The sequence below is a fragment of the Micropterus salmoides genome, unplaced genomic scaffold (assembly GCF_014851395.1).
Source record: "Micropterus salmoides isolate LMB-PRFRI ecotype aquatic unplaced genomic scaffold, ASM1485139v1 Ms_hic_scaffold_22, whole genome shotgun sequence".
Taxonomy (NCBI): domain Eukaryota; kingdom Metazoa; phylum Chordata; class Actinopteri; order Centrarchiformes; family Centrarchidae; genus Micropterus; species Micropterus salmoides.
Window position 1 is genome coordinate 21,294,650 of NW_024041373.1, and position 25,218 is coordinate 21,319,867.

The window sequence follows — 25,218 nt, forward strand, 5'->3', positions numbered from 1 at the left end:
AACATGCGTCAGTTTCACAGACGTTTTGCACCGTGACGTAGATGATGCAGTGCTGTGTGTCCTCATTCGTGGTCTTCACAGGAGCAATGTTTCAGCCTGACAAACAACATTACATTACAACATCACTAAAATTATGTCCTTAATGTTCGAGGCAACTGAATATCATGTTAATTTTCATAGCTGCAGTAGGGAGTGACATGCAAACTAGGCCTGGCTTAAATGGTATGATTTAAGAGGGTATCTCACATAACATTCATGGCAGAGAATGATATATTTGATTGTACTAATGGGGATCGTGTTTATGGTGCTGCTGCTGCATCAATGTCAAGACTCCGGGACAGCTGGTTGTTGCACTTCAGTACCCTATTTTTTTGGAGCCTGACTAAAATATGTCCATACCACTAGAATACAATATAGAGCAGAGCTTTTCAGTGTGGTAGCAGGGCCTCCCAGGGGGGCACAAAACTGTTTTAGGGGAGGCTCAGTGAATGGAAGTGAAAAAAGGAGATCACATAGACCAGCCGAAATGTGTGTGATTTGGTTAAAGAGATAGTTCAGAGATATAGTAGTTTTTGGGGAAGTTTACTGTCTTTCCCAGAATCAGACACTAATAAATGTCTTAGGACAGGCTATCTTGGCTCATAGAGTGTCTATGGGATCAAATAACATGATAATGATCCCGTAGGTGTCCAGGAATTGAATAAAACTAAGCAAGGGGGGTTTGGGGCTGTCTTTTTCCAAGCTTTATCTGACTTTGATAACCCCTAGGAAAGTACCCCTGGGAGTATTGAAAACTGTTTACTGTTAACAGCATTGAATGTGTGGTTTTGTAATGTTGTTTACATGTTTGATCAGATTATTACCTTATCCCATTTGTAAAATGAAAAAGGTTTGTAGAAAAAAAAGTTTATATTTTTTTAAAGTAAGGTATCCAAGAAAAGTAGCAAATGTTTTTCAGTGAAAGTACTTGACTTTTTATAATCTAGGTTGACTAACTGATTCATTGACCAACCATTTCACCTCTACTCTTACACCTTGTCTTGTTGACAGACTGGTAGTGAAAGCAACATGTGAACAGCACAGTTCCTGTTTTCCATCAGCAACTGTACTACTGCGTGGTCACCTGCATTTTGGCAGTGCTGACAGCCCAGTACGCAATCACTGAATTTAGGTGCATAAAAAGGAAAAGAATGGACTTGAATGCTAACATGGTTGAAACACATACTGTGTTTTAACACTTGAGGTCCTGCCAAAGGCTGTCTTGAACTTCAGGAAGACGATTGTGGACTCACTGCTGCTGATGTCAGTCAGGGTTTGTATGAGGCCACAGTTTAGGGTGAGGAGGGGTGAAGTGAGGTGTGATTAGGTGTGCTGTTCTGACAGGAGGCCGGCAGGAACACAGACGTATCTGCAAATGTGTCCTGCTCTTGTACATGATATGTATTAAAGAGCCACACCAATAATTTTGCATGATTTAGCTCATTCTATAAAGTGTGAAACTTTATAATGCATACCATAGGTTTATAGATTGATTCTCAACCTGCTAGGTTTCAGTTCATGATGGTAGTACTATATAAAATCTGCATGCAAAGACTTGATACAGGAAATGCAACACAGTGAATACTTCTGCTCTCTTTACTGTATGTCAAAGTTATATAATATGCACTAATGCAGTTCCAGGCAGTGTATTGTTTTGAAGCAGTAATGTTTTGAATGCAAGAGTCTGTGGGCATGGAGGATATCAATCAAAACATTCAGCAATCTTACCTTTGAGAATGGTTGAGAAAGGTGTGGTCCTTTTTTAAGATAAGGTTTTGCTCCTCTTTACTACTGTAACATTAGCTGAGACCAAAAAAGTTGAGCAGTGTAACAAAAGCTTGTGTTAAATGTAAATATAGCAAAGTTCTGGTCATGTTTAATGGGTGTCAGAGCTGTGTTTGGATTGTATTAGTTTTTCCAGTTGCAATCCTTTATTGCCTTGCAGTGTTGCTTGACACATTCAGACTGATTAATGGTGGAGTAGCTGACTGTCTGGTTTTTGCCTGCAGTTTCTATCTCTCTGTCTCTGTCTGTTTCTCTGTCTGTCTCAATTTCTGTCTCCATTTCCTGTCACCCCCCACCCCCCACCCCCCATATCGTCTTTTCCTTGTCATGTTTTTGTCCTCGTTGTTGCCCCTGGAATGAAATATCATGAAATAAATCTTGTCTGGCGGGTGCTTCCCCTGGCATGATTGGTTCATCATTGCACTAGGTATCCACAAGCACCCTGGTGAAAGGGGGCTGCCACGGTCTGGACATTCAGCTCCTCTCGTCTCCTCTCGTCTCCTTTCGCCATGCTTGTCCAGATTAAAGTTAAAGCTAACCGAAGCTTAATTGAATTACACTGTAGTCCTAAAGCTTAATCCAGAATTGTGCAGTGCCTATAAAAAGGTTTGATCACCTTGGATGTTACAACTAGGGCTTTTTAAAAATTATTTTCTAATTCAGTTTTGTTATCAATACAGAAACAATACTTTTTTTTTTTTAACCTTATACCTTAGTTTATGAAATATAAATGTGGTTTCTACAAGCCTAAGATCTCAATTATTAGTTGTGGTCCAACCACAAGCTGTAGCTGTATAAGAAATCTTACCTAAATGTAATAGTTTGAAACTGGTAACATGATAAGCAATATTATGAGTCTGATCAGACGTTTGGAGGCAGGTTTCGATAGTTTAGCAGACATTTCAGAGACATTGTGGTCAGATTACCCAGCCCTTATAATTACATTCTCTGTAATTCAGTGTGGTAAAATAACTGGGTGCAACTAACAGTTATTTTCATTTAATATTGATTTATTTTTGTCATTAATCATTTGGTCTAAAAATGAGCCTATTTCAAATTATCTAAATCTTAGATAAACAGCAAATACTCTTTTTAAGTTTTTTTTTTATTTTTTATTAATGACGTAAAGCTAAGGTACAGCTAGCAGAGAGTGAGAAGATATTCATAGAATTTGACATAAAGATGTGTATTGAATTAGAATAGCATACAGCAGCTTTAAACAACTAATTGTTGATGATTAATTTCATATTCAGGCGTTGCTGCCCGAGGTAGTTGTATGGTTAAAAAGACTACAGCACAGTAGAAACACCATCAGTGGTCTTTGTTCCATTTGGTGTTAATTCTAATATAGTTGTAGTCTTTAACTTCACTGAAATCCAATATTTTCCACTGACTATTTGTTGGCAGTTCTGACTTATTCAACTTGATGAACATCTCCTCAATTTGGGCTTACTAAAACCTTTGTACTGTCTACCTATTTCTTATTAGTCATTAGTAATAAAGACAATTGTTTTGGCAACTAAGTGAAGGTGAAACTTTAATTTGAGGAAACTAAAAAAGGGGAAACTAATTGAAAGCCTTAACTGAGCATTGTAGCAGCCCTCCAGACCAAGAAGTACTAACTTGGGTTTGTTCGTCTGGTCTCAGATTGGTCACTATTCTGCTGCCTCAACATAAAAAAAACTCTGTGTCACCTTCTGGGGTGTGTGCATTAGTGCGTCTGTGGGTTTGTTCCAGCCTTGGTTATGACGCTGCGGTCCCTCCAAGTGTCGGCAGCAGTGCAGACACTAGCTGAGCTGAATACTGATTTGAAGCTAGGTGGCTATGACTGCTAGCCTAGCCGCCGTAGTGCTGATCTCCATTCAAGCTGAACAGGGCAGTGTTGTTACGCGTTGTGTAATACAGTGTAGTAGGGAGCATTTGAGGTGAACGCGGCAGCTATGCAGAGAGAGAGAGGGGAGGGAGAGCGGGAGTGAGACGACAGAGAGGCGCAGAGATTTGGGCAGAGAGAAAGAGAGTGTGAGAGCATCCCTAACTGCCGTTGTAGCTATTTATAGCCAAATCCTACTCCATAGTCCTGAGATGCTCTTCCACCTCCTACATATAGACAGACAATTCAGTCTACAAACACACATGTTGGAAAAAATACTTTGACATGCAGAAATTCAGCGAGAAAGGTAGACTGTCTTTTGCACACAGCACATCCTGCTCACCAGAACAAAAAGGATCTCTGAATGAATGAGAGGTATAGCTCAGGGATATTTGTTTGGCAATCAAGGTCAGTTCAGTTGCTTCATCAAGAGCTCTGCAATAATTCTTCCTGTTTATCAGTGAGAGTGTTAGCGACAGAAAGAGGAACTGGGTGGAGGGAGATTGGAGGGAGCGTTTCTCCTCACAATAACTAGTTGTTTGTCTTGTCAGATTGTATGAAAGGGATTTGGAGGGGAAGAAGGGAGAGAGGGAGCAGCAGAGGAGGAGAAAAATAAATCTTTTTATTTCTTTTTTTTCTCCTTTCACTTCCTTCCAGGCTGAGTCACTGCTGGTGAGGAGGAAGGTCTGGAGAGGGAACGAGAGAGGAAAAGGAGGAGGTGGAGGAGGAGGGGGAGAAGAAGACGAAGAAGGGAGGGAGGCAGGGAGATAAGCCACAACAGGAAGCAAAACGACACACACGCTTACACACACACACACACGGTGTTTGTGTGTGTGTGCGTCTGAGAGGGAGACTGCGCGAACGAGAGGGTGAACGGGAAAGGAAGGGAGGGAGAGTGACGCGGAGGCTGGGAGAGCCGGCCCCCCCCTCTCCTCCTCCTCTCCTCCTCTCCCTCTCTTTCTCTCCTCTCCTCCTCTCCTCCCCTCCTCCCGCTCTCTCTCTGTGGAGCAGGCGTGTAGCGGCATCAGACTCGGCGTGAAGGAACCATGAGCGATGTCACCATCGTTAGAGAGGGATGGCTCCAGAAACGGGGTAAGTAAATCCAGTACCTCTCTTCTTCTACTACTCCCCTCCTCACTACCCCCTATTTTCTCTCCTCTTCTTCTCTGCCTCTTGTCTAGACTGAGGGCCTGGCCGTGCCTGTCCACATGTGCCAGTGGGAAGATATGAGTGTGTGTGTGTGTGTGTGTGATCACATGGATGTCTGATCTAGTGTGCGAATGTATATGCGTGTTTCCCCCGCAGGAATGTGTCTCTTTATTTTAAGCTTGGCTAGCAGTTTGTTTGCTAAGCCTCTATGAGCTTCAGTCAGGTTGTGTCCTAAAACAAGTGTGTGTATGGGTATGTGCATGTATTTGTATGCATAAGTGTGTGTGTGTGTGTGTGTGTGTGTGCGTAGTTAATAACATCTACCAGGCCCATAGTTACACTGCTGGTGCGTAGTGTGTCTACTAGTCTGTGAAATCAAGTTAGTCCTGCCTCTCTGAGATATTATTTAACGTAGCTGTGTCTTAACTTCTTGTGAATTGTGAATGGTGTCACAGAGTCAGATGACCCTAGGTTGGCAGGGGTGGAGTCGAGTGGGTCACTGACAACACATACTAATTGCAACAAACTGAATGATAAACAGATTGTAAAAGTTGAAGAGCATGTAGCAATGATGGTACTTCCCTGTTTTTCAGACATTCACGGAACTTATGTTCAGTAAGTGGTTGCTGCAACAGGTGAAAAGTCATTTTTAGCAGGGCCAAACTGAACCAGAAACAGTCCAAAAGTGATATACAGTGGCTATGTGATGACAACAGCATACTGTAAGGCACTTTAGGGCTTTGTATTATTTTTTTAACATACTGAACATTGCCCCCAAAACCAGGATTTTATGTGTGTGTTTTAGGAAGTCAGCCTCAGGGATTGAACAAGGGGGATTTCCAGACTTTTAGGCCAATGAGTATCATCCCCCTGACTATGTGATGGTGTCTAGGAATGTGTAACACAAACTGTTGAACAGGAAGTGACATGGATACATAACAGACAGCAGGCTTCTGGGTAATGTAGGCTATTGCTATGGCACAGCAGGAGAACATGTTGGACAACAGAGTGCTCCTTACTACATGGAGTGCATGCACTCTCTCACTGTGTCACAGACACATACACAAATACAGTACACGCTGAAGTCGAGGAGAGGATCTTTTTCTATGTGTGCCAGCACGCCAGTGTGATCCTCAGACAGTCGTCTGTGCATATTAAGAGGAACACATCGCCCCCAGTCACGACGCAGCGCTACCAGTGTTCGTCAGTGTGTGAGGGAGATAGAGATAGAGGTTGTAGGGGGGGTGTTTGTTTGTGTCAGGAATATGAATGTTTGTCTGCATCATATGCTAAATCATTGTCTGTTTGTGTGTGTGTGTGGAGAGGATCAGGGTCGGGGTGCTGACTCACTGTCCAGGTCGTGATACAGCAAAGACTGCAGTCTTAGTCATTTGAAAGCTTTTTACTGAAGCGAAACAGCGAGAGAGATCGAGAAAGGTAGTGAAACCTCTATACACACACACACACACACACACACATACAACCTTTTGTGTTAATAAGATTGCAGTTAGTTGTGTTTTGACTGTCTGGAAGGCCCTGTACTTCTAGTCTTCTACCAAATAATGCACATTGTTTGTTTTGAATTGAGCGACATGAAGCTGGTTACACAAAAAGAAAAACTAGAAGAGTGAATGAGTGGAAGATGATAAAGAAAGACTGGTGAAATAGATGGAAGACAGCAGTGAAAAAGAGTGTACGAAAGAGAGATGTTCATGTGCCTCTTCGATGTGTCTAAGCTTCTATTTTAATCAACCACTTGTATTAACTTAAATGAGTGTCAGAGGAGTACCTAAATAACTGAGTTATTGTGTATTGTTTGCCTTTTAAACCACTTCTTTCATTTCAGTGATGGTGCAATATATTATCCCCATACTTGTTTGTGTGTGCAGGTACGTGCTTGTTCGAACAGGTTGTGTTTTTGGCAATCTCGTAATTAATCCTTTTACAACAGATGCCAATATGGTGCTATTTTGTTGCCAAAAAAGAAGTAATTTAATAATAATTAGATAATTAGGATTATAGGAAATTCAGATTTTTCCAGTTCTACTAGTCAGGCAAATATCTTGGTCATCATTTTGTAGACAACTCAGTCCACGGCAGAGATTTATATTGACTTTGTCGTTAATTTTGAAAATTTAAATACAGATGGAAAACATAGAAACAAAAACCTTAAAAACCTTTAAAAAAAAAAAACACGTCTAACTAAGAGCCTGCTTGAATAGCAGAGTCTTCAGTTGCTTTTTAAAAGAATCAACAGAATTCACACAACGTAGAAAGGAAGGCAAAGCGTTCCACAGCCTAGGTGCCACTGCTTGGAATGAACGATCCCCTCTGGTTATAAAATGAGTGTAGGGAGCCACCAATAACCTCTGACCTGATGACCTCAAACTACGGGGTTGGAGTATGAAGCTGTATCAACTCAGAGATGTAGGGAGGAACTTGACCGTGCAGGGATCTAAAAGTAAGAACCAGGATTTTAAACTGAATTCTATACTGGGCTGGTAACCAGTGAAGTGCTGCTAAAACAGGTGTGATGTGTGCTCTTTTGTTAATGTGAGTTAAAAGCCTTTCAGCAGAGTTCTGAACAGCCTGGAGATGGTAAAGCTCCTTCTTGCTCAAACAAGTAAAAAGACTGTTACAGTGATCTAAACGAGAGGAAATAAAAAGCATAAATGATCCTCTCCAGCTCACCCTTTGACACCAGTGTTCTTAATTTGGATATATTCCTTAGACTTTAGAGTGGTACTCTAAGGACATTGCTGAATCAAAAACAACACCTAAGCTCCTGAGGCTCGGCTGGACAGATGAGCCTAAGTCAACAATATTCTGTTTAATCCGAGGGATTCTACTTTCAGGGGCGATAATCAGTGTTTCTGTTTTCTCTGTGTTCAGAAACAGGAAGTTGTCACATAACCATTGTTTAATACTGGTCAAGCAGTTAGTTAAAGAAGACAATTTATGGAACTCAGTTTCCTTGAACGAGCAGTACAGTTGAATATTATCCACATACAGATGGTAAGATATGTCACTGAACGGACTAATTATCTGTCCCAGAGGAAATGTATACAAAAGGAACAGGATGGGTCCCAAGACAGAACCCTGAGGTACCCCACAAGGCAGTCCTGCAGTTTTAGACATGATCTGATTTACATAAACACTAAAGCTTCTACAAGAAAGGTAAGATGAAAACCATTTTAAAACTGATCCAGACATCCCAACCAGATCATGGAGTCTATTTATCATAATATTATGATACAGTATCAAAAGCAGATGAAAGGTCCAAGAGAACCAAAACTGTGTATTCCTTCCTTAATGTTATAAAATGAAATGAATGACTGAGGGAAAAAAAGTGTTCATTCATAGATATTGGTGATGACTCCTTGCTCATGCACAATCATGGGGATGCTCGCCTCCCTGCATGTTTTATGAAGGGACTGTGTGTATCTTTGAGTATCTAGTTTTTGTTTGACAAGCCACTAAACATTAGAATACTTGGTCAAACATGACTGATATGTATAGCACAATGCCACACACTAGCACACTGACTCTGATCAACTTACACATCAGTCAGTAGATGCTGATTCCTGTTAGTGGTGTAAGCATGTCCAACAGCACCAGCTTCAAGAATATGTAAGACTATTAATAGGGAACGTTTATACAGAATGGAAAGAAGAAAGGAAGGAAGGAATGAAGGCTTTTCTTCACCTAGCTTTAGGGTGTTTCCCTTACCCTCTAACCTTAACCGCTAACCCCCTAATCCTTCATTTCTTTATTCCTTCCATCATTTTGTCAATGAATCAGTCCAACTTAAAATACAAAGCAAAAATAGAGTAGTAAAATGCATGTATGTATCAAAAAATCTCTACCTGTTGTATATGAACAGTTTGCTCATCACTACCAGCTAATCATTATCTTGTAACACATGCAGAGACAAACCTCAGGAACATCACGTCTGCAAAGTACAGTACAGTATGTCCTCAGATGACCAAGACTTTCACTTGCTCACTACCATGGCAATGATTTCCTTCCTCCTTTCATTAAATCAGAGTGGAGAGTGCTTTCGGCTGCATCACTTATTTATCTTTGGAAATAATTAACAGTAGATAAATAACAGAATCTGTCACAGTGTGTGATAAGGCAAAAAACTTGCAAGTAAACCTAAATAACCAATGTTTGCAAAGATGTTCTGTTCTTAATGGTAAAGACAGACAGGTGTGTAGCCTTGGAAGGACATTGAGTTGGGATGAAAATCAGATGTCATGACTAAAGTTACAAGGCTGTTTTATTGCACCCTAAACATTTGAATCTGAATTGAACTCCACTGAATTTCCACTCAGGCCAGGAGTTTACCTTCTGTCAGACCATGAGAGGCCACAGAGGTCACAGTCAGCCCCTGTAGTCGAGGATACTGTTACCTCCACGAGCATCAGCCCACACAGCAGTCAGCACAAACAGATGGCCAAGAGGGAGGAGAAACTGAAGAGTGAGAGAGACAAGGAGAACCCAACCGTCTTTTCTTTGACATTTTCTGTCCCCAAGAAGCAAAGCTACTAATCAGATGAGATGTGGCTTTGTCAAAAGTGTAGTGAGTCTTGTCATAGACTTGTTTTAGAAATAATCTAAGATCAGTGATTCTTTGTCTCCCTGGAGGGTTTAAGCACATGTAAGATAAATACCATCAAGTCAAGAGAATGTTGTACATACTCTTCCTTTTACAGTTGGGTTTTAAATTAATTACAACTGTCATGCAACTTAAAAACTGTGAAAATGCAACTTAAAAACTGTAAGCTATTTAGAAAAGAAAAATATTACCAAGCTTATGTGAAGTCACAAGGCTTTGATGATGGTCCTTAAATTCTGCAATTGCACTTATTGACATAGTAAGTGCAATTATTTCTTTCTTGAACATCAGAGAAATTACAATAAAGTCTTCTATGATCATTATTTTAATTTTAATCCAGCAGTTTTAGCCCTTTAGCTCATGGGGCTATAATCAAATGTGAGTCTGCTATGCCCATACCCTGTAACATTCTAGTAATTTCACTAGATAAACATATTTTATCAAACACAGTGATCTAATAATTTTAATCAGCATGCCAGTAATATTTTTCTTTTTCTGGCTATTCAATAGTTTTGGAGGCTGCAGTGGAAATTTATATTGATTTATTTGGTTGCATTATAGGTAAAAATTCAGAGGGCTTATGGAGGTTATGGAAACATTCATACTGACATGATTTTATATTGGACATTAAATTACATTGCTGCATCCCACACATTGAATGAAATATTTGTTCTGCATGTTCTTGCTGTGTATCTTTAGGTCTGTTCCTCTCTTGCTCACCATATCTTAATAAAACGCATCTATAAAATGCAGAATTATGATCACAGTATAAGCCCCTTCACCGTGGAGACAGTCAGGAAACAGCTCTATTAGATATTCACTGTTTCCCTTTATGAAAATCCATTTCTGTTTCCCGAGCTTTCACATAATGCATCTTTACATGATCGTATGATAGACATCAAGCTGAAATGTGAAGCTACACTCTTCTCTGTATCTCTAGAACTTAATCACTTTGCGAACTGTATGTGCTGTACTATGTACATTAGGCTGCTGTGGGGTTCGTTGGGTGCAGTGCAGTGAGGCAACCATCTTGGCTCACTGAGTTCAGTGAGTTCAATGTTGCTGGAGGCTGGCTGGCTGGCTGGCTGGATCAGGTGGCAGTGCCAGATCTCTGATATCAATCACCAGCCGCCGCCGCCGCTGCTGCTGCTGCTGCCGCCGCTGTCTGCTGTGTCGCCCTTCTCCTCTTCTCCTTCTCTTCTGTCTTCCCTCTGCTGTAGAGCCTGTCAACACAACTCACCCCCTTTATTGCAATTCACACTCTCTTTCTCAGTCTATCCACGTATCTCCTTCCATCTCCCTGTATTCCTCTTTCTATTCCCTCTGTTTCTCAAATGTATGCATACACAGGGCAGTAGCAGACAGGCAGACAGTGCAGGCTTTGTTATGAATGGCATCCTCTTGCACATCCGGAGGAAGTGTACGCTCCAGTGTGGCTTTACAAACTGTCTCCATTGTCCTAAGAATGACTCACTCTACACTGCAGAGAATGGCAGTCAGCCAGACAGTCAGACAGACCAACAGCACAGCGCAAACAGACAGACTAGTCTGCAGAGCTTACAGACAAACAGCACAGGAAAGACAGGCAGAGAGACAGATAGTTTGTGACAGATACAGCCAGCATAGAACAGAGGCGGACAACTTGCCAATACAGAAGAGACCTGCAACTTGTGGGGACAGACACCGACTGAAGGACAGATGGGGAACCTACACACACAGGCAGCAGAGAGTGTGTCACCTTTGCATTCAGTCGGAATATGATATTTTTGTTTTGCAAAGTTATTGTGTAGAACATTGAGAGAATAAACCTTGAAATTAAATTCAACTCCAAGTTGAAGCTGCACCAGGCAAGAATGTTGTATTAAAAATCCACTTGTCATATCTGACACAATCAGTAATTTAGGCTACAACAGAGAAGAATGTCCTCTTCAGGTGTTGTGTAGTTAGTGGTAGCAAATCTGGTCCATGCACTGGAGGATGTGATGAACACAACTTAAGAGGACAAAACCACAATATCAAACTGCATTATAACGGTGTTGTTGCATATGGTTGTCAAGTTACACATTGCCAATACAGGAGCTGCTTGCTGTTTTGAATGTTCTAACTTTAAACTCACAGTTAAGCTCAGAAACATACAATACAATGTGCAATGTTTTAACTAAATTGTCCAAAGCTGTATAACTCGGCAAAGGCAGTCAGTCAATAAGATGAGTTGTATGTGAAAAAAAGCATCCTTGTAAAGGCCATCAAATAGAGAGATGGATTAATGGATGGGTGAGTGAATGAAATAATGTAGAGTGAGGCAGTCTAGGGTAAATGAATGAATGGTTCAATGAATGGAGTGCTGATCACTGCAGAGGAAGAACTTGGATAGAGGAAGAGAGACAGGGTGAAGGGAGGAGAGGTTGAGTAATGGGATTAGTTTGTAGCTCAGGATCATTGAAATGCTCACCTCAAACGTTTGATCTCAATGGAAGCATGCATTCACACTATACACATTACTAGATTATTATTATCATTGCTATTATTAAATTACATCCATTATCACCCCACGGTACAAAGCAAAATGTCAAAATCTTACATTTTAAAATTCAGTTTCAAATATTTTAAGTCATTGAAACATTCATCACACCTGTTTACTTGATTAGTAATAATTTTGGTGCCAAGGAGAGTCAGGACCTAACTGTCATCTACTGGCATGACAGCATAGTCAAATGTTGTTTGTTGAAGGGCCTCTATGAATTGCTGTGACTCGTGGCTTTTTTGCCAACTTCAATTTCCTCATCAACTAGTTTCTTTCCACCGCTGTTCCAAAGGCAACTATTAGATATTTCTTTTGTGTTTCATGGCGGTCCATTGGCTGCAGCAGCTCTGTCCTTGCCTGCAATTTGAGTTTAAGCTGAAACCAGATTCTATGTTTAAATGTGCTAACAGAGAGATTAGACCAGAGAGGTGGTATGTAGTCTAACATCTTGAGGAATTGTGGGCTGGTTGGAGTAGGCTTCTGGCTGATTAGAGGAGGCAGGTTAGAGTGGGGGTTGGTTTGGCTGATTGAGGCCAACAGATTAGTGCCTAGTGGCTAACGGCTAGTGTAAGTGTTGGCTGGCAGGAGAAAGACCCCAGAGTGTGACCATTTGATCTCATATTGCCACTTAATTTTTGTCTTTGGCCATCCAAGTCTATAAAATATTGATCTATAACTTTTAGTATTGAAAAATAATTTTCAAATGCAACAAAAGAATACAGTGTGTTTCTGAGAAATGCTGTACTATAGTATCAATTATAAAATGTACACTAATGTGGCTCCTTATTAAATAATAAACCAACACAGTCTGATCGTATGTTTCAGAAATTCCTTTCAGTTGCCAGATGGTTGCTTCCCAATGTTGACAGAATGATTGAGCCATTGCAGTAAGTGTTTGTAATTGACGTGATAATCATCCTGCATAAGATTTACTGTATGTGTGCTGAAAATGTGATTTTTAGTTTAGCTCAGGCTCAGTTTGCATAACGTTTTGACACAGATTTATGTGGTGATGCTGTTACTCTGTGGTACATCCTGTGATACTGATTGTTTGTTAAACTTGTTTAGCTCTCATTTACCTGAGCGGATGATTGTACAGCCGGTTACAGTGTTTTTGTCCTTCTCTTTTTTTTTTTTTGGTTTCTAATAGGGGCAATCACACCACCTATAATGGTGAACAGTGGTCTACATCTGGTTGCCAAGGGCAACTGGACAACCATTGTTGCTCTGAAACATCAGTCACATCCTTGATGCGTTTTATCCTCTCCACTCAGCTACTGTAGCACACAACTCTGTGTTTGTTCATTTGCATCCCTTCCAGAGAGCAGCCTCTGCTGGAGAAGCTTACGTGGAGACCATGAAAGCAGCATTTGTTTTTACTGCAGGCACTTACCAAAGTCTAATGGCTACCAGTTTAATTTTCTACACATTCCTATCTTAGTCCAATTGATACAGGCTACGTTGTAGGGCTGGGTGATATGGACCAAAAAGTCATATCCCGGTACTATTAGGCTGATTAGGCTGACTACGCCGAGTCCGGCGGCCGCAGTTGCTTTTCCCCGACTGCAAGTTGGAACCACACTATTGCCTGGTCTCACGGTATTTTTCTTTGCAAATTCCACGAGATCAGTCATTGATCTCAGCTCACAGTAAGCTGTTGCAGGTAGAATGTGTCCTACTTGAAGGCACCGTTTTTATACCCCGCCCCTGCAGTCACCTCAACGCATGTTGAGTTGACGATGTAGCCTATCAAAACAAATTCAACGTGGTAACTAACAAATGACATCTGACTGATGTGTTCACTGTCGCTTGTCTAACCTGGTCCACGCTTCTAAAATATTGCGATAATGTCGCGATTTGTAACATAATAACTCTGTGTTGCTCTGAAAAATGCTACAATGTGGCGCCAAACCTAGGCGGACTGCCGAGGTAAAGTATATGTGTGGGAAACACTGACTTAAAAAGGTGGTATTATGCTTTTTGGCTTTTTCCCTCTCCTTTATTGAGTTATATATCTTTTTTGTGCCTGTAACAGGTTTGCAAAGTGAAAAAGCCCAAAGTCCAGTCCAAAGGGAGTTCCCATCTCCCACAGAAAGCACTTCTCTGAACTGCTTGAAAACAGCTCGTCTGTAGTCCAGCCCTTCGCTTCCTTTACTTGTGACATCACAATGAAAACGCGTATTAAAGCTTGCCAAGCAGCTAGCGGGGGTCAGGCACGCCCTCAAACCAAGCTAGTCTGAGCGGAGGCCCTTTGGCTCAACTCGTACCTGCTTCCAGGTACTTTTTTTTTGTATCACCTCACCTCCATCGAGGTTCCAAGCGAGCTGAGGGAAACTAAAATGTAACGTGAAAACACAACAGACTGCTGATTGGTAAGAGAGAATATTCACTATTCACTGCATCATCATTGCTGCACCAGACAGAGGCCAGCAACAGAAAGTTTTATATTTTACAGTTTTTGTATGGAATTTCAGCACTAAATCCACTTCTGAGAAGTTTTGAGGTGAGAAATCAGCTGTGTAGATTTCGAATATTGACAGTTTTACGAGAAGTGATGGCGGAAAAAAAATGTGCTTGAATAATGTCGGAGTTGAGGAGCTCCGCAAGTGGCTGCGGGGGAAGCCTGTGCCAACCCGCGTGAGGAGCGTGTGAGGCCGGCCAGCCGCCCGCTCACAGAGTCCTCTGCTCCCGCCGTCACACAGACCGCTGCAGCAACAACAGCAGAGGAAAACACAGCTGGAAGCTTTTCAAACCGCTTATCTGTCTTTACATTCTGAGGAATGTTGAAACATTTTAACCGTAGACTGTATATATTTTATAAGCTGTGTGGATCGCTGGTGTGTGTGTCGCATTGAACATTATGTCGCGGCAGTTGTGTGTGGCGTCGCTATGGCGACAAGCTATGTACTATCTCTGGGTACTATCTGCAATGGAAAACGGAGCAGGGCCGAGTAGAGTCGAGTCTACGCTATGGTAGCATTTTTCGGCAAGGCAGCAGAGATCGTCAGAACACCGGCAACAGTTCAGCGTAGTCCTAATGGTAAGATGTGGAACAATGACCAATGACCTTACCTGGGAACTGCGCATGTGCAACTCCCAACAAAGATTTTGTAAGTAAATAAGATGCATCACTCTGTAGCTCAGGAGCGGAGCGTACAACACATAGGGTGAAAAGAGGAACTGCAGCAATGTGCAGTATGAGAAAAATATGGTATTTTTAGAAAATTAAACCATGTAAACCTGTTCTGGTACAACCCCTAAATAAGATTTTGAACCTGAAAATGAGCATAATACCACCTCTTTAACCATTGTTTTTCTTTTTACAAGCCAGGTTTTCAGCATTGGTGCCCGGCACTGTGTCTCCCTCCATGTTGTTGAGAGTTTGTGAGAAGACAGCTGTGTCTAGACGCAGAGGGAGGGGCGGGGCTGCACGGTGAGGGAGAGAGAGGAGCAAACGCTGGCAGGACTTTACGGAAACATAATAATTAACTCAACATAAAACTATATTGGTATAAATGGTAGTGTCAAATTTTGTATCTCTTTCGAAATTATATCGGTATACCTCCCAGCCCTACTACGCCGTCGATTTGACGCAGAAGTATAAATCACACTTAAGTCGTTGGTTGCATTTTGCAACCCTTACCACTAAATGCCACTAAATGTTACACACTGAACCTTTAAATCAGTACAACAGACAGTTTTCCCTCACTAAAATATTAGGGCCTTTATACTTGTTTTATGCAGCAGTGTCACAAGTTACTGCTAATTTTGAGGCCTACAGATTGATAAACTTAGTTGAAAGCATATTAACTAACAGGTTAATATGTCAGCTAAGTGGTAGGTGTAGCTGTTAGTAATTGAGTGTATTACAGATGGCACTGATCCAGCACCCGGATTGTTTGTTTTCTTTGACAACCTGTTAAAACATTTGGTGATTGTGGTCACATGTAAACAAACACTACTATAGGCTGGCTTTAGTGGGTTTGGTTTGAGTTTGCTCCTGTTATGCCTGACTTAATAGTTGAGCTGCATGCTGATGTCACAGTGGTCAGCTTAAAGGGACAGTCAGTCTATTTATATCTTCCCACCTGTAATCTGTCTCTGACAGGATTATCTAAGGCACTAGCTTCAGCCTGCTGTGAGACAAAGACCTGAGCCATGAATAAATACATGCATTCACAAAGATGTTCAGTGTGTACAGTGCATGCAAGACACACAAGTGTATAAAATCATATTAATTTCAAATCATTCGACAGATGGTTAATCGTGTGGTTAAAGTATTCTTTATGGTAAGATCGTGACAAACACTTGATGCCAAACAGTGGATCACTTCACATATCTGAGGTGGAACATTCAAAACAATTATGATAAAATGTTTTAAAAAAAAATATGATTAGTTAGACTCTTTTTTTTCAGTCCCATTTCCTCAACAAAATAAACATCTTAATAGAAAAATTAAGCGCTATTCTAGAAATGGATATAAATTAAGCACAATTCTAATGAATTAAATCAAACATTTATTGACGATATATTGAATATTTGTTATATTGTTATTGAGGAAAATCATATTGCGATAATTATCATTATTGTTTTATTGTCCAGCCCTAATATTAAGTCATTCTAGGAAAGGAAGACAAATATATGCCTTATGTCTGTTTTAACCAACCAGAAAATGTGACACTATGTCACCATGTTACATGTGTGTAACATTTGTGTGTACATGTGTCTTTTGCGTGTGTGCGTGTTTCACAGAGTCTCAGTTAGTTAGCCTGCTTTAAAAACAGAGCAGAAGAAAAGACCAAACAGTGACAGAATTTTTCATCCTCCCTCCGCTTCCTCCGTCTCTGGTTGCCAATCTCCAGTCATTAATTAGCTGTCCGTGACAAAATTCCCCATTCCCAATCTGACACTAGTGTAGAGCATCGGACGGCAGTGGTAATCATGTCAGTGAGGCTTGGCTCACTGTTCTGAGGGGGCTAAATGTCCCCCATATGGTCCACTGGCTGGGGCCCGCACCTCACCAAGCTCTCATTAAACTAGCGCTTAATATACCAAGGTAAAGAGGGACACACACACACACACACACACACACACTAATGCATACACTCAGCTGTAAGAAACAAATCAAGACATCTGACAGGGGATTGGGCACAAAGGGACAGGAGGACAAGGAGGTAGCGTTTGTTTGTGTGTGCATGTGGTGTGTGTGTGTCTGTGTTTTGTGAGACTGATGCTGTACAATTGTTGACTTGCCATCTGTCATCAAGAAAAGACTTCTATCTGTGTGTGTGTGTGTGTGTGTGTGTGTGTATACATACAGAGGAAAGATGAGACGGAAAAGAAAGAAAGAAACAGTGAGTGAGGTGCAGATGTCTCGCAGCATAGAGGCTGGAACATGAGGTTCAATGGCAGACTGCTGTATGAGAGGAGTTGAAGGGGGAGAACAGAGAAGAAAAGAGGACGAACATCTGCCATATTCAGATATTGCTCGGTGGTTTGAGTGTTTCTACACAATATCTTGAGTTTGAATAGACCTGGGAAACAGGCTGCTCATTAAGTACCTTGCAGGGCTAGGCAGGGCACCAATATTATTGTGGGTTTTACGTACACTATATTCCTCAGTATGTTTTACCAATAATGCAGAAGCTGAGATTTTCTGTCATCTTAAGATTGATATTTTTAAAATTAAGATTTTATCCTGTAGTAAAGGAGACGTGTAATTACCATCTGTCAAAGCAGATGCATTTTTTACCTGGCCTGGTTACGTTACATATAGTTGTAATAAGCACCTAAGTGTCTTTAAGCAAGACGCAGACTCTATAATGCCTTCAGTGGATCTGGTCAATAGCTGACCTCTTGTCTGAATTTTCCCATCAGAGAAAGAATTATATTCTGAATTTTGTCTGGCTGTTAAGTTAAATTTTTCAGCTCCTGTTGGAGAATTTTATTGATTCAGTATTCATTCTGTGCTTGGTTGTGATTTGCAACTAGCAGATTTAAATGATGCAGAACAACAATACAGAACACAAGAATAATACAGTTAAATGAAAATATAATGATTATTTTCAAATGGTATTTGATTGTTTTAATGTGAATTTGTTTTTGTCTTTGTCATGCGTTTCTTTTTAATTGTTTCAGAGCATGAAGTGCCTGACACTGGCGAGCTGAGGTGGACACGTCAAAAACAGCCTCTTAGACAGACCGACGTTACAACATGACAAACACCAGCTCTCAGGGGAGGAGAGATAAGTGTTTGTCTGAGATGGACTGACATACAGAGCTGTCTGTCGCCTCAGAGTGTGACAGACAGGCACACAACAGTCACTAATTGCAATCGCACTGTGATTTTGTTACACCAAACTCTACAGTAGTTCATGAAGTTACACTGCCTGATCACAAGCAAACAGCATCTTGTAAACAAAAGTCACATGGGCTTACAAGTAGCTCTTTTATTGGACAGTAAACTGTCTGTATGAGACATCAGGGATTTTAGTAGCAGATGAACCAAAACTAATATGATTCCAGTCTCTGTGACTTGGGCATGTCAGTTACGCACAATGAAGCATGACTGATTGTAAGGGAATCGGTTGAGGCTGTGTTTTGCCCTTGCTACATTTTGTAATGTTGTGCTTTACAAGCATGATTAACTGCAGCCTATCACAGGTCTCCTTATATTCATAAAACTGCAATTCATCCAGATATAACCACGTGTTGTACCTCTGTTTCCTCCCCAAACAAACTCACAAAATCACTTGAAGGCATCTCGCTGTGGTTACTTGTTGGCATCACTCTCACCTGTCCACACAAAGAAAAGTTTAAGAGTAAGTGATCCAGAGTTTGGGTTAGGATAAGGCTCTAAACATGCCCATTGTGTATGCATGCACCCTGATGGACAGATGGGCATACACTTGAGCAGGTGGAGAGATATACAGGTAGCCAGGCAGGACAGAGGGGAGAGCAGAGAGCAGCAGTTAGTGAGGTGGAGAGCACTTACTGTCGGCCTTCAGTGCAACACATGAATGGATCCTTTAGAATGATGCACGGCTGGGCTGGTGTGTGTGTGTGTGGGGGGGTGTGTGTGGGTGTGGGTGTGGGTGTGGGGGGGGGGGGGGGGGGGGGGGGGGGTGCACTTGACAGTAGTTAGGGTATAGTACTTGATTGTTTACTCTTGCCTGCTGGGCTGGGCTATTGTGCTCTAGTGTGTGTGTGCATGTGCTGACAGACTATACTGAGTGTGTGAGCGTGTGCTTGTGTATAAGTTTACAGCCAGACAGGGGAGACATACAGAACAATGCGTCTCTGCTGCTCTAGGAGAGGGGGCGGGGGGAGGGCTTCAAAGACCAGGGGGGTCTTATGTTGTACACACACACACACACAACCACATGTATGCACACGTTACACCAGCTGCCGCCCACAGCTCCAGCCCGGCATTTCTGAATTAATAATACAGAGCCAACCACTCTGGAATAATAGTAACTCACACACACGCACACACACATACATGCACAAAGCTTTGCACCTGTTCACCACTGCTCAACTGGACAGGCTTGGGCTGGTTAAGATCCCCCACCCCTCCAACACACACACATACACACTCCTTGTTGCCTGTCTGTTGTAGGCAACAGTTAGACAGCTGTGTCTGTCTCCTGAACCTCCCCCTTCTTGTTCTGATCGACAGCTATTCTCATTGACTGATTGGTCCAGCTGCCTTACTCTATTCCTCTGATTGGATGGTTTTATATCCAGTGAGGCAAAGGAACAGAATAAGAATTTGAATATGAATGTGAGATGTAAATGGGGAATCAAAGAAACCCAATGCTGTGTGCGATTATGAATGCACAATATGAATATAAGAATTACTGAATGGGAAAAAAAGAGGTTAATGACTGGTCAGGTTCCTTTTTTTAGCATCATTATTGGGACAGTCATGTGAGTATGTAAACGGCACCTTTCTCCACAAACTGAAAATAGGTGAAAGTTATTTTGTTTAAATTGTTTTACTTAAAAGGACTGTAAAGGTGAAGTAGATGTCCTTGGTTAGACGTAATGACACCTACGTCCTACTGTATTGTAGTGATGATCTGTCTGATTTTATGTAATTTCAAGAAATTTGTATACATTTATTAGATATTTCTGTCATTCTGTAAATTGTTCTGTGTGAGAGCAACTTAAAACCAGTGCAAAATCCTTGTATCTGTACATATATTGGCCAATAAAGCTGATTCTGATTAGAAAAGAATATACCGTGTTTTGGAAATAAACTCAAACTCATTTAATGTGAGCTTCAATGATGTAAAATAAATGAAGAAATCATTAATGTCAACACACAATGCTGTCCAAAGGAGAGAACAGAGAGAGGCAATATACCAGCAATCAGTGCAATTTGATTAGCCTGCTCATTGGCTGTGTGTGCCTTTCCTAATCACATTGGATCCACTGCATTCTGAACACAAGCAGCATAGCATTCCTAATGTTACTGGGTGTTTGAATGCAGGGGCCTTTTCTGCTCGATTGTATTTTTACCTTCTTGACATGCTAGTAGACATCCAAACAGATCGGTCTTTGTCTTTTCAATGGCATGCATGTTACGCCTTGGTAGTGCGTGTCTCTGTGCATGTGTGGGTGGATGGATGTGTGTGGATGTAGGGAAAATAGACTATCTAACTGAGCCATGTTTAATATTTGTGGTAGCGTTTACTATGATCTAGACATAAACCTGTGTTTGCCCTGTCTGGTTAATAATAATGACATCATATATGCCTCCTGCTGTATGGCTACAGTATGTGCTTAATTCTTTACACTGACATCTATGTGTACGTGTTTGTAAGAGATTGAGTCTGATAGCTAGTCTCACTCCTTTTTCCTTTTCTTAGCATAAAGGACAGGACTTTGACTTCCTTTGTTTCCTGTCTTTGTCATATTTCATATGTTTTTAGCTTTAATTTTCGTGCGGTTGAAGCTGTTATTGACAAACAAACTATGAATTAAGATTATGCAAATCACTCAGTATGGCAAGTCTGTATCATTGTTTTGGTGGGTGGATGAGAAGGAATCGGCTGCAGTTATCTTGGCCAAACCATAAACAGAAGCCACCACTCTCTAATGTGTGAGGAGAAGAGATCTTACCGGACTGGAGGCTGACCCGTCCTTATGTACTGGACAGGAGGTCATACTGGTCCCAGGTGTGTCTCCTGCCAGTAATGGTCTTGCTTCAAAGGACAGGCCTCTGCAAACAGAACAACCAGCAAGCAGGGCAGAGGGGTCATCACAAAATCCTTTGAATTACATCATTAAGGTGGAAAACTCCTAAACTATTTTATTCTTTGGTGTTGCGTGTCTGTTTTTTTTTTTTTTTTAATAAGAAGAGGTCAGACAGGGCCTGAATCTGCAAGAATATTGCAGATGTGAAAGATGTGTTTTGCTGTCTGGCATTTCCATGTTTCAGTGACTTGTAAAGTCACTAGAGCAGCCTTAAATTGTACATTTTGACCTCACTTCCCAGAGTTTAACAGTACCATTTCATATAGAAATTCAGAAATTTGTGGTATAATCCCTAGTTAAATAGGTATTGAGCTTATCTCTGACAAATTTATATCTCTCTGTAATACTTGATGTGATTAGGGGGACCTACCAGCTGATCCAAGAATTGGTTCTGATGTTCTTCTCTTCAGTGTGACTCTATGTACGTAAGGTCCACCTCCAGTACTTTCTAGTGTGTTTGTTAGACATATTAATCAAGTCTTCGTGTAATTAGCCATCTCTCCCTTTACTTGGTAATGTCACACAAACTTTGTTTGTGATTGTGACATTACCCTGGACTTTGACCTTGAATTTAATATGTTGAAAATAAAGTGTTGATTATATTTTAATTTGAAACTAATCAAAAATGAAGACATAGTTATTGTCTTTGTTGTGATAATATAAAGCATGTAAAGAGACAGATGAAGTAGTTGCAGTAATTAATTAAGACCGTAAGCTTGGAGTCGCTGTAGCTAAGTGACATTCAACCACCCACTGTGTAAATGTGTGTGCATCTACACAAATGTGTGAGTGTGGGGGGAGGTTAGAGAAGGGTGGGGGTGGGGGTTAGCTGGGTAGCCATAGCCTCCTGTCTGGCACAGGTGGTGTTGAGCAGTAGCCCTCCAGCTAAGATGCTAATATGCTAACGCCACACTAATCCTAGGGTGCTAAAGGAAGCAACGGATCCTTCCTCCTTCCCAACAACACACATGAACAAACACTCGTATATAAACACACACATGCAGATTTATGATGACTGAAATATATATATATAGATATATATATAGATATAGATATAGATATAGATATAGATGAGATGAGAGGCCTGTGGCTGCTGTGTATCTGCCAGTCACTCTCCAGCTCTGTGTCAGCATCACAGCGGTGGCCGCCATGCTCCAGGGAGCCACCACCATCTTCTGGATTACAGTGGTACTGCAGGACAAGAGAAAAACAGAAAGAGGAACATGGAAATATAAAACTAAAAGGGGTTTTAGTGCTGATTTAGTTATAATTTAATAGTCAAGTCATTTTTTCATGTAATATGTTGCCAGTGTTAGGTGCATGATTGTTTTTTATATGTGCATCCTTCTGCGCCTGCTGGAGGAGAAGATGGGCACCAGGGCTGTGTGTGTTTGTGTGTGTGTGTGTGTGTGTGTGTGTGCGCGCGCACACATCCAGGCTCTGGCTGTGTGCAGCTGGCTGGGTGAAATCTCCTAGTGGCCCCCAAGGGATGGCCACACTCTCATGGGTTTCCACTCAATCTGGTCGCCTTGTGGCTGCCCTGCCCTGTCCCAACTCTCTGTCACTGTCACAGCCTTAACCGCATACACCGAGACCTCTCTCTCTCTCTCTCTTTCTCTCATCATTCACTCCAGCATACTCTTCATCTCTACACTGCTCTAGCCTTTTTGTAGTCTCATTCCACAGACTAAGCCACCCAGCTGCAGCCCCAGCTTCAAACTGAATTTAATTATTTGATTCTTTAAATCCCACCCCCCCCCCCTTCCTCATTCTAGTCTGACTTCTATGATCATATTGCACAAATTCCTTCAGAAAGTTTACAGGTAGCTCACAGCACCACTTTTATCAGTGATGGTAGTATTTAAAGAGCACACACGCTAACACCAGTCCAGTCCCGATGTGGTAATGAGACTAATGCACTGTAAGTGGATTGGCTTTGAAGAGCTTGGATTCGCCTTAAGATGTCTGAGCAGACTGGAGTTAGAACTGCTGGGGTCGGGGTCACGCACACAGCCGTATCCTCATAAACACAAATGCACAATGAAGTAGACTCTACAGAAAGTCTTAAACATTTAAAAACTTAACAACTTCATTTATTTCCTCTCAACACAGTTTTGCACCAGTAAGAGTGCCATGCAGCTCTGGAACATGCGTTCTTGCTTGCTTCTAGTGCTCATGGACAGACTCTGAGACAGATGTCCTCTTCAAGCGTCTTACCGCACCATTCTCTACTTTCTTAAACCCCAGTGCCCTCTCTGCTGCTCACACTGACCTCCACCTTTCCCTCACTTCCTTTACCCCTGATGTTTAGCTAATCTCTCTCTCTCCCTCCTTCTCCTCCCTATGTATTACTGCTTTTACTCAAGTAAGCTAAGAAGTCTTTTATCTTTTCTTTTGGTTAGTCAACTTATCATGTGAACAACCAGCCAGCTACTCAGTCACTAAGTCAGTAAACTTGTTATTTATTCTGTCCCATTTCAGCCAAATGCTCTGTGTTACTGCTCTGAGCACTGAATGTGTGTGTATGGCTGTATGAGAGAGAGAGAGAAAGAGAGTGTGTGTGTTGTTATGTGGCCAGACAACACATTCCTCTCCCTGCCGGTGAGCTGCTGTGTATGTGCTGGAACGTGGCAGAACCTCCCCTCCACCCTCTCCATCCGCCTCCCCCTACCTCTATACACCACCACCCGCTACCCCTCCAGCTCCCAGAGTGCCAGTCACACAGCCCCGTCTCAGCGCCATCTGCATATCAGCTCCAGCCTCGGCCAAAGCATTAAATTAAATCCCTGTTTGGGTTGATTAACAAATGGCTGGTGAGCTCACATAGTTATGGAGTTATTTATTTAATTGTCATCAAGGTTTTTCCTGCTTTTTCGTCTGCCTCGGTCTCTGATTAAACGTGGCATTCGGCAAAGCAGAAGAGCAGAGGTGTGTTGGTGTTCTGAAGGAGTGAGTACGAGACAGACGAGAGATGGAGACTTAAAAGTTTGTGCAAGTTTGTGTGTCTCATTACTGTTTTGCTGGCAGAATTTCAGCCTTATCATTTGTACCTGTCTCCTATTTTCTCCATCTCTCTCATTCTCTCCCCTTTCCCCCTCTGTCCCGAAATGAATAGTTAATCAGCCCGCTAATTGAGTGACAGTTAGTCAGTGCGTTGTTGTAATTGTCCAATCAGAAAGCTTGGAACGGACACAGTCACAGCTGATTCATCTCTGTCTCTTACTGCTAAATCCACAAGCTGCAACTGGAGGATGTGCCAACAAGATTTATTTCTTCTGGAAATTCCAAAATAACTTTTTTTAAAAGTCCAGTTTTTGATTCTTAGTTTGTGGCTTATGAAAACAAAAGGTCTAGAGGGGTAGAAATTTGAAAATCTGAATTTCTATTCTCTATTTTAGACCTTTTTGAATTAGCCACAAAGTTGTTTAACACTTTTCAAACAATACAAGAAAAAGTAACATTTCAGAAAGTATATATCCAATTAAGACATCAAATTAGATGGAAGAGAGTCCATATTTTCTCTGTTTTGAACACATTTAGCCCAGAATTTAAATACACTTCAAAATGGTTTTCTTATCCTCCTAAATATCCTCTGTTCCTTAGATCTTCCAGATCACCCACGTTGTCCTGTATTACTGATATCCTGTTGTTCTAACAAGAAACAAGAGACTCCTGTTGTCTTAAGCACTGTATATTGTAGTATTTACTAATTGGCCTTAAGGGAAAAGTAAAGTTGTGCAGAAAACTAAATGAAACTGAAGTGAGGAGTCCGAGAGAGATGGTGTGGGAAGGAGACCGGCTGTTCTGTTTTCTCCAGCAGTCCAAACTAGAGACATGTGGCTCCCCAGACAAGCTGTCCAGAGTGGGAGAGCTCGCTGGACTCATTACAGGCAGGGCCAAGACGGGATAGCTTGACAGAACACCATTGGATCATTCGGAGAATTGGAACGGTCGAAACTGAATTGTGTT

General features: G+C 41.5%; 1 protein-coding gene across 4 annotated transcripts in view; it reads left to right on the forward strand.

Moving 5' to 3' along the window:
* The window catches only part of akt3a (v-akt murine thymoma viral oncogene homolog 3a), a 58,375-nt gene that overhangs the window by 756 nt on the left and 32,401 nt on the right, over positions 1-25,218 (forward strand). For 3 of the 4 annotated variants that reach the window (XR_005447199.1, XM_038737011.1, XM_038737010.1), the window contains exon 2: positions 4,352-4,786. Coding sequence is in view for 2 of the 4 variants with exons in the window: in XM_038737011.1 (XP_038592939.1) it covers positions 4,741-4,786 (46 nt within the window). In the remaining 2 variants the exon portion in view is untranslated. Of the gene's footprint in view, positions 1-4,351; positions 4,787-6,168; positions 6,281-25,218 lie in introns of all 4 variants that reach the window. The other variant, XM_038737012.1, reaches the window with a different exon arrangement.